The following is a 9,245-nucleotide window of genomic DNA, read 5'->3' on the forward strand; positions in this document are numbered from 1 at the left end:
TGGTAGTTTTGAAACGTTAAATTCGGATTATATGGCATGTATAGGCTCTTGTGCTATTTTGGTTAATGTTTGGCTTATATAAATGTTATGAATGATATTTTGTGCAAATAACCAATTTGCAAAGGGTATGAGAATGTGGTATAGTTGTTATGCTAGTATGTGTGACTTACATATATTTGATTTGTTGTGGTTGGGGTAACTTTGTTAGGTATTTTGATTTGGTATTACTTGAATGAGTTGATGAATTGAATTAATGTGTATTTGAGATTAAATTGTATATAATTGTGGTACCAATGAGGGTACATTGGTTAATTACATATTAGGTTGGTTTTGATGTGTTTTTGACCCGATTAATGTCATTTTGATTTTATATTTTGGTTAGTATTTGAGTTTCTTAATGTCCAAGAAATTTGGTCATGTTTGTATTAATGTAAGATTTGAATGATTTACTATTTCATTGTCCTGTAATACTCTATAACCCTATTCTGATGACGGATACATGTTCGACGTATTATATATGATTTTCCTGAATCTTCTAATATTAATTTTTCTATTTACCAAGGTAGCATATGTTGTAATATTTTAAACATTTTTATCCGCAGTTCATTAAATGTTGGGAAATTCAATATCGACGATTATTTTGTTTTTTACTGGCATATAAATGCTAATAAAATGAGACTTTTTGTAGTGCCGAAGGTCCCTCTCCCCTTTGATTTGCTAAATTACTTAGCAACTCAACTATTGCAGTAAATCTTCTTCTTCTTTTTTTTCCAAACTCGTATACGAAAAAAAAAACCACTTTATCGATCCATCCATTCTACTTCTAGTACTGCCTAATCCGGATTTATGGGTTTTCAATAAATTTATGAATTTCCAGGTTCCTTCCTAAGAATGGGTGCCTTCATCTAGGAAACCTTCAAAAGGCACTATAATGACATCATACGTTTGAATCAGATAGTCCGTCATATTCTCCTATAAAACCAGGCCAGCCAGGTCCATTTCGTATCATCATACCTTAAAATTTTCAAGGTTAAAACCCGCATCTAAGAGCGGTTCAGTTCAGCTAATCTGATACCTGATTCTTCTGTGCTCGGCTGGTTTATTATTAGTTTCGTTGGTGATCAGCAAAATGGGAAGGTCTCCATGCTGTAGTTCTGATGATGCTATTCTCAAGAAGGGTCCATGGACTCCAGAAGAAGATGAGAAGTTGCTTGAGTACATTAACACGCATGGCCATGGCAATTGGAAAACTCTTCCAAAGCATGCTGGCTTGAATAGATGTGGAAAGAGTTGCAGGCTAAGGTGGGCAAACTATCTGAGGCCTGACATCAAGAGGGGGAGATTCTCCGAAGAAGAAGAGAGACTTATCATTAACCTTCATTCCACTCTTGGGAACAAGTATATATATTTATATCTCATATTGTTTATTCCAATGATAAATCTTCGCAATTGTTCATGTTCAAGGTTTAACGGCTTTGATTTAATTTTGTACAGGTGGTCAAAGATTGCTACTTATCTCCCTGGACGAACAGATAATGAGATCAAGAACTTTTGGAACACCCACATCAGGAAGAAGCTTCTAAACATGGGACTCGACCCAAACACCCACAAACCAAGAACTGATCTCAATCACCTTTTGAATCTTACTCAGCTGATTTGTGCTGCACAGTTAGGCAGCTTGATGAATCCTTGGGAAAGTAGTGCTCTTAAAGTGCAGGCTGATGCTGCTCAGCTATTGCAGAACTTAATCCAAACCCTGAATACCAACCAACTCTCAACTATTACTGCTGGTTTAGTGGGGTCCCAGAATTCTTACCCATATGAAGGATTGATAAATGGGACAAGCTCTCTTTATGCCGATGAACCAGCCCCAGTTCCTCAGAAATTTCATTTAATGTCTCAAACATCAAGTGATCAACACCAGAGTCAGGGTGTAATTGACAACTCGTGGGCAAGTTTTGAAGGTTATGAAAGCTCAGATATCAGTGATTTTCTAATTTCTGAATTGGTTCCGGAATCTCCTGAGACTGCTACTACTTCCATGAACCAAATGGGAGACGACAAGACCAACACCAATCACGGCTCAACCATGTCACCAGACTCTTCCATTTTCCAGGCTTGGGAGAAGCTAATGGATGATGAAACTGATAACTCCTTCTGGAAAGATATTCTTGAGTAAGTCTTCTTGTTTTTCATATACTTTGATTCATTTCCTTATTAGTCTCATATGTACATTTAATACTAATATATTAAATGGTTTTATTTTTGCAGTTTGGCATCGTCGCCATCATCTCCCATACTATGAAGATACTAGACAACATCAACATGATCAAAGAGAAATATTTCATTCATTTTTTCTTTAATTTCCTTTTAGCGGATTTCTTCTTCTATTAATTCGTTCATTCATTTGGGAAAAAGCTTGATTTAGCTACTGTATGTTGTTGTAAGAGACAACTAGTTCAAAGTTCTTGTAAATCTTTTTTTTTTGTTATTTTTATTCAAATTAAATGTCTGTAAATTCCTTTCCAATTAAAAATGGGCTGAAAAACATTAAGTTCATAACATCGAATATTATAATTGTTTTTGTCTGTCTTAGATTATTGGGGAATCTATAGGTTACTCAGCCATATATTTATATCCATTGATAGCATTAATTAATTAATTAGTAGATGTGAGTGAGGTTAGGTTAACATGCATGCCGCCCGAAATCCACATCCGATGATCAACGATGGCACAGGTCCCTACTTTCCTGCCAATATGTATGTATATCGATCCATCTAATGACAACAGAAAGTACGTAATACATACGTGTATATGATCCGTCAAGTGTTTGCACTTTTTGGGCATGCAGTTTGGCTGCTAAGGGTATATAAAAGAATTGCACTTAATTCCCACTAGCTGATCATGGTTCAATTGGGTTATATCACATTTGACCTCCGAAAGGAAAAACAAATCTCCAATTAAATTAATACATATTTTATTTTAGAGAAATTCTAATCCAAACCCTGGCTCCAATACTATACATACAAAGTCACTGACCAGCAATGCATCGCCTCATCTTTGAGTTGCAAGTTTTGGGTGTTGGAGTAAATTTAAATATGGTTAGCCAAGGACATACTCCTCTCAAGGGAAATGGTTTAAAAGTCGGATGGATAATCGAATTTATTAAACCATCAATTTTCAAGTTTATCAGTCAATTCAATCACTGATTTTTTGTGTGAACGGTTTATTCAAAGATCAATTCAACTCTTATGATCAGATCAATATATTGATTGATTTGTTTAATAAAGTAAGTGTATATATATATTTTTAATATTAATCCCATTATAGGTTTTTATAATATTTGTTCTATTTGATATAATATTTGTTTTATCATAGCCCCTCCTTAACCCTTAAATAAAAAGATAATGCATCTCAACATGCTCGAACTCACATCCTCCTACAATGACAATAATACCGATGCCAATCGAGTTAAAATTTAATCAATAATGAAATATGTATATTTAATTTAATTAGGATTCTTCATATAATATCAACTTAAAACTTAGGGTTGAATTTTTCTCAAAAAAGAGGGGTCCAACAAGAACAAAGTTAATTAATTATCAAATTTTGTTTTAGTTATGATTAATTAATATAATAAAATGACTTGTTTCTTATGGTTTAGTTTCTTTCATTACGACAACTTTTGTTTCCTCCGCTTCGGTTAAATTCGATGCATGCAATACCTACATTAACGGAAGCATACGCCGCCGAGCAAATTCCTGCCTTGTTCCTCACAACCTTCAAACATTATTTAATTATTTTTATAAAAAGGGCTTAAGTTTTAGGTTCTATTTTCGTATCCTCCCAAGTTTTTATTCCGAAGAGACAGCTATAAAGACCCTTTGTTTTAAATTACAATTAGTTTTCAAGTTTCCTAGCTAGTTGACTGTCTTTTTCTTCTCGTCGTTTAATTGCAGTCAATGGTCTTTGCATGTTAAATATCTAACAACTGATATAGTCTACAGATTATTCATTAACTTCTACAAATTACTATCATTTTCACATTGATTTTTCTTATGTAACAGACTTGTCAAAGAAGGATATGGGCTAAGGAAATCTGAAATATATAAAACCCAGAAAATCCTACTATCCACATCTTCTCTTTGACCTTTGCTACTGTATTTTGAAGAATCAAACCTTTTGATTTGTATAAAATACCTACATCTAATCTAACCAAATATAATAGCAAAGTCAAAATAACTTATATATTAATATTATCATGACAATGTTAAACACTCAAAACTAAAGAAAATATGAGTGAATTCTACTAACTACTGATTTTTTCTGGGAAAAATAAGCAACGTGTTCAAATATTACTCATACACTCCTAATTAATTAAGGACCCGTATTGACAAATCTTGTTTTTGCTCTTAGATTATACAGTATTTCCTTTTGTAGCATTACAACATACATACATAACATAACATTTGAATATCATGCATATTTATTTATAATATTGAAATAAACTTCATTATTCCTCTTCTTCTTCTTTTTTTTTTAAAAAAAAAGGTAGCTGAAGAGCCTAATCTATGGTTTAAAGGGTTGGTAAATGTTTGGTTTTGAAGTTAGAAATGGATGTAGTTTGACCATTTAATGTATGGCAAGCAAAATTACGTTAAAACATAATAGCTGAGCTCAGTCTATGATGCAGAGTTGACATATAATTTCACCACGGCAACTTCTAATCAATGCACAGTTTTATAATCTTTGTTTTAAATTCTACCCTGCAAGTCAAATGTGAATATATATAAATTTGATTGCTTGGTTCCATCCCGAAGATTTCATGTATGAATTCACACACGGCCTTAACGCGGAAGATGATCGAATTCGTTAATTACTCTTTTAACAGTTTATTTGTTGTTTAGTTGAATAGATTTTGCGGAATCACCCATTTCCTTTGATTTTATCTTGTTTTCATAATGTTTGCTGTAATATTGATTTTGAATCATATATATTCAAAGCTGCCAAGTTGGTATATTTAATCATCTAATGGACTGGTTACTAAAAGAGAGGCTGCTTTGGTTATTGGATGATCAACCAAAAACAAATACAAAATATTGAAAGAGCAGTTGAGACCCTTCTTTTGGAATTAATTTATATAAACATTGAACGTAGCAGAACTAACGATTGAAATGATGTCAAAAGAACTGTTGAGTTATATGGTGAGGGCACAATTTAAGATCATACCAAAAAAAATAAATTTAAGGATGAATATATTTTAAGCAAGGAAGCTGCTTTGAATCGTTAGCTATCGTAGACGAAATATAATACTCCATGTGGGAGAGTCAAAGATTATAATTGTTGAGGATGATATTCTGTAATTTAAGAAAAATGTTGAGCACCGCCCATCCAAAAAAAAAACTCTAAGGGGGCTTTGATATGATTGGCGAGGCTCAACGTGCTGAGCATACAAGAAACATGTGTTAATGAAGGACATCGTTTAATAATCATAATCATGCAGTATAAAGCGAGGTGATTCTTTTGGCGATGTAGTATGGCTTTGAGTTGAATGAACTTTTTTTTTATTCTCACAGCTAACATGATTTACTTCATGAGGATATGTTAATAGATTTAGGTCAAATCTAATTCGAATATTAATGTGTTTTTATGGTTGTTTTACCCAACACGAAATATAAGTTTTAAAATTTTTCCAAATCTATCCTATTTACAAATTACTAATGGAATTTTTTTAAGCTCACTCATATTATTTTAAATATATATATTATTTTTAATTTTACATTTAATACTTTTGGCCTTTTTCCTTATTTTTTAATGTTTAATAGTAGTATATTATTTACTATATATTTGATTTTATATGATATAAATTATATAGCATGTAAAAATAAAAATATATTACAAAAGTATAAAATCAATCGGGTTAGATTGGGCTTAAACTTTAAACATTAAAGCCCAAGCTTAGACCATACTTTTAATGCACCTATTTTTTTTATACAAGTCTTTTTTTGGGGGCTTAATAGTTTTATCCAAATTCTTTCATATTTCGAGTGGACTTCTGAGTTTGGGTGAGTAGCCCAATCCTTAAAAGATCTTGTGATTATCAAAACTATACTTCATATTCTAATTTAAATTAAGTTATGGTGTGTTTGATAAACCATTGAAAATAGAAATTTTCAACATTTAATATTTTAAATGTGTTTCATAATCATTTTAATTTTTACTTAGTATAAAGTTTTCAATAAAAAAAAGTGTTGAATAAGATAAGTAGGTAGGTAGTTACTTAATGTAGGAAATATTAAATTAATTTATTTTATTAAAAAATTGAAATAATTATTATTTTAGAAAATAATATATTTAAATTGTCATATTTATCTTTCATCCAAAACCATCCAAAATAATATAAAATATTATATTAATAAGATTATAATAAATAATCTTTTAAAAATTAATATTTACATTTATCAAACAATATAACTATATTCAATACTTTTTTTTAAACAATCTCATTATAGATTCTAATCATATCTACTCTTTTTAATACAATACCTAGAACTACCCATAATCCTTCCGCAACCCATGTCCTCCTACATTGGCCACAATACCTAAGCCAGTCAAGTTAAAACTCGATCAACAATTATATTCAATACGTATATTTACTAATTTATCAAACAATTTTCTAATATAAATTTAGAAATTGAGCTTAAATTTTTGAAACATTGAATTTATACCTAATACTTTAACTGGTTGAAAGAAAAACAGTAACCAAAAGGAATACTATTCTTCTTCAACTGCTAAATCAAGTGTTGTGAAGGTTAACTCTATATTATTATACCACTAAAAACTACTACTGCATTGTGCGTAGTTTCAGGCTAAGGTTGCTTGTTGGCTGAAAAGAAGGCTGATGGGTTCCTAGCGCCACGCGCCTGATAAAAATTCAACCACATCATTCATCGTTATACTAAATTCAAAATTTGCAGAATTACCTAACCCGGTTTTAGGGTTCTTTTTAAATAAATGGTAATATAATTTTAAGCAGCCCTGCGCTTCCTGTTGCCAGGTTATTTCCGGTCTTTGTCTTGCCATTTGAAACTGTTAATATTATAATTGCAAGAAAGAATGTTAATGACATCATTGCTTTGAATCACGTAAACCACCATGCACCTATAAAAACCACCTGCATGTCTTCCATCTCCTCACAATATCGATACTGAAACTCCTTTTTCCAGCTTTGTCAATAATTAAGCAGCCCTTCACCAAGAAGAGATTCCCCATTTTTATTGATATCTGATTCTTTCCTGGTTATTTACTTTATTGTTTCCTATCATCAGCCGCAATGGGTAGGTCTCCGTGCTGCGCAGAGGATGCCAACCTGAAAAAGGGGCCGTGGACTCCAGAGGAGGACCAGAAGCTGGTTGATTGCATTAACAAACATGGACATGGAAGTTGGAGGGCTCTTCCAAAGCTTGCAGGCTTAAACAGATGTGGCAAAAGTTGCAGATTAAGGTGGACTAATTATCTAAGGCCCGATATCAAAAGAGGAAAGTTCACTGAAGAAGAAGAGAGAGTTATTATTAACCTTCATGCTGTTCTTGGAAACAAGTACGTAATACCTGTTTTCTTTGGATTTTAGAAAAAAAAAAAAAAAGAGTAAAGGAAAAGCATCTAAGGTATTTATGGTTGGTTTTACCTTGTTTGTTGCAGGTGGTCTAGGATTGCTGCTCATCTTCCAGGAAGAACAGATAATGAACTAAAAAACTACTGGAATACACAGATTAGGAAGAAGCTCCTGAACATGGGAATCGACCCTCAAACCCACAAGCCAAGAACTGATCTTAATCATCTCTTAAATCTTTCCCAGTTGCTTTGTGCCTCACAGTTAGGCAACCTCATGAATCCTTGGGACACTGCTTTTAAACTACAGGTTGATGCTGCTCAACTAGCCAAAACCCAACTATTGCAAAACCTACTGAAAATTATCAACACAAACAAACCTGCAACTGTTGACACAGCCGGTTTCCTTGGATCCCAAAACCCTTACCCTATTGAAGGATTACTCGATGGAACAAGCACCCTCTCTGATAAAGAACTAGCCCCAACACCTGAGAACATTACAAACAACGCTGGTGCAACCTCTCAAACATCAACTGACTTCCAGGCTCTAGAGAACCCATGTGCATATTTTGGAAATGGATTCAACTACGAAAGCAACCTTGGCATGAATAATCAGAGTTTGAGCAACTCCTTTGAGCAAACAGAAAATCCACTGCCCGGGTTGGTTTCAGCATCGCTTGGTCAGACTTCATCGATAAACCAGACGGACAACAAGACCGAGACAGCACCAGATTCCACCATCTATGAGGCTTGGGATAAGCTAATCATGGAAGACGAAGCCGATGGCTCCTACTGGAAAGAAATTCTAGAGTAAGTGCTTCTCTTGTTGGATTCTCTAATCATTTTCATTTCTTTGTTGCCTTTATTTTCTTTAATAGTTGATAAAATTTATTTTCTCTTGCATTTGCAGCTTAACTTCATCATCCTCATCACCTATCTCATGGTAGAGCAGCTTTCGGCAGGATACATATATGATCAAGCAGAGAAACATTATTTGATTCATTTAGGAAGCTGAATAATTGAGCTACCTATGTGTAAGAATTTGTACACCCACACCCACATGCGTTTGAGATTTTTTTTGTTTTTTGGTTAATCAAAATACAATAATAAGTTATGGGATGTAATATTTTTCTTTCTAAACATAGATACCTTGTAATTTGTTTTTCCTTAAAATCAAACCAAGGATGGTGAAACTAAATCCCTGGTCTTGCTTTTAATTCATGCATCAAAAATATAGTTCATGTGAATATAATAAAAACTTGCTTTACTGAAAATATAAGATTCCATTTTTATTTTATTTTTTTAAGAAACAACATTTTTTTTTCTTTCTAAATAAAAACTGGATTAATACTTCAGTTTTGCACGTTAGTGTTTGTTTTAGTGACTAAAAGTCAAAATATTAGTTGAATAATTAGGCTTTTCGGTGAAATTGTTTCCGTCCATTACAAACCTACCCCTACCCTTATTTTTTTGTAGTTCAACTAAACTCTCTCTCCCTTGTATCAAGTTTTTTTTTTTATATTTAAAATTTTTTATATATCATAAATCAATAAATACCTCAAAGCTAATACTTATTTTAAAATTCCTTCCTCTTTTCATAAAAAACATACAAAGCTAAGAGATAGAATTTGCAA

The 9,245-nt window shown here is 32.6% G+C and overlaps 2 protein-coding genes across 2 annotated transcripts; both read left to right on the forward strand.

Annotated features, from left to right (window-relative positions):
* The first annotated feature begins 1,043 nt into the window (after nt 1–1,043).
* On the forward strand, nt 1,044–2,447 carry LOC107919114 (transcription factor MYB39). The gene is made up of 3 exons (XM_016848642.2): nt 1,044–1,398; nt 1,495–2,175; nt 2,272–2,447. Exons 1-3 carry the CDS (start codon nt 1,130–1,132, stop codon nt 2,303–2,305), a joined length of 984 nt encoding a protein of 327 aa, XP_016704131.2. The 5' UTR covers nt 1,044–1,129; the 3' UTR covers nt 2,306–2,447.
* Nucleotides 2,448–7,213: 4,766 nt separating this feature from the next.
* Nucleotides 7,214–8,885, forward strand: LOC107919603 (transcription factor MYB39). The gene is made up of 3 exons (XM_016849036.2): nt 7,214–7,599; nt 7,702–8,421; nt 8,522–8,885. Exons 1-3 carry the CDS (start codon nt 7,334–7,336, stop codon nt 8,556–8,558), a joined length of 1,023 nt encoding a protein of 340 aa, XP_016704525.1. The 5' UTR covers nt 7,214–7,333; the 3' UTR covers nt 8,559–8,885.
* Nucleotides 8,886–9,245: the final 360 nt, after the last annotated feature.

Source organism: Gossypium hirsutum, chromosome A08 (genome assembly GCF_007990345.1).
Source record: "Gossypium hirsutum isolate 1008001.06 chromosome A08, Gossypium_hirsutum_v2.1, whole genome shotgun sequence".
Taxonomy (NCBI): Eukaryota; Viridiplantae; Streptophyta; class Magnoliopsida; order Malvales; family Malvaceae; genus Gossypium; species Gossypium hirsutum.

Coding starts and splice junctions, on each gene's coding strand:
- LOC107919114 (XM_016848642.2), top strand. CDS start 1,130: ATGGGAAGGTCTCCATGCTGTAGTTCTGATGATGCTATTCTCAAGAAG. Junction 1,399..1,494: donor CATTCCACTCTTGGGAACAA/GTATATATATTT, acceptor AATTTTGTACAG/GTGGTCAAAGATTGCTACTT. Junction 2,176..2,271: donor TTCTGGAAAGATATTCTTGA/GTAAGTCTTCTT, acceptor TTATTTTTGCAG/TTTGGCATCGTCGCCATCAT.
- LOC107919603 (XM_016849036.2), top strand. CDS start 7,334: ATGGGTAGGTCTCCGTGCTGCGCAGAGGATGCCAACCTGAAAAAGGGG. Junction 7,600..7,701: donor CATGCTGTTCTTGGAAACAA/GTACGTAATACC, acceptor TGTTTGTTGCAG/GTGGTCTAGGATTGCTGCTC. Junction 8,422..8,521: donor TACTGGAAAGAAATTCTAGA/GTAAGTGCTTCT, acceptor TTGCATTTGCAG/CTTAACTTCATCATCCTCAT.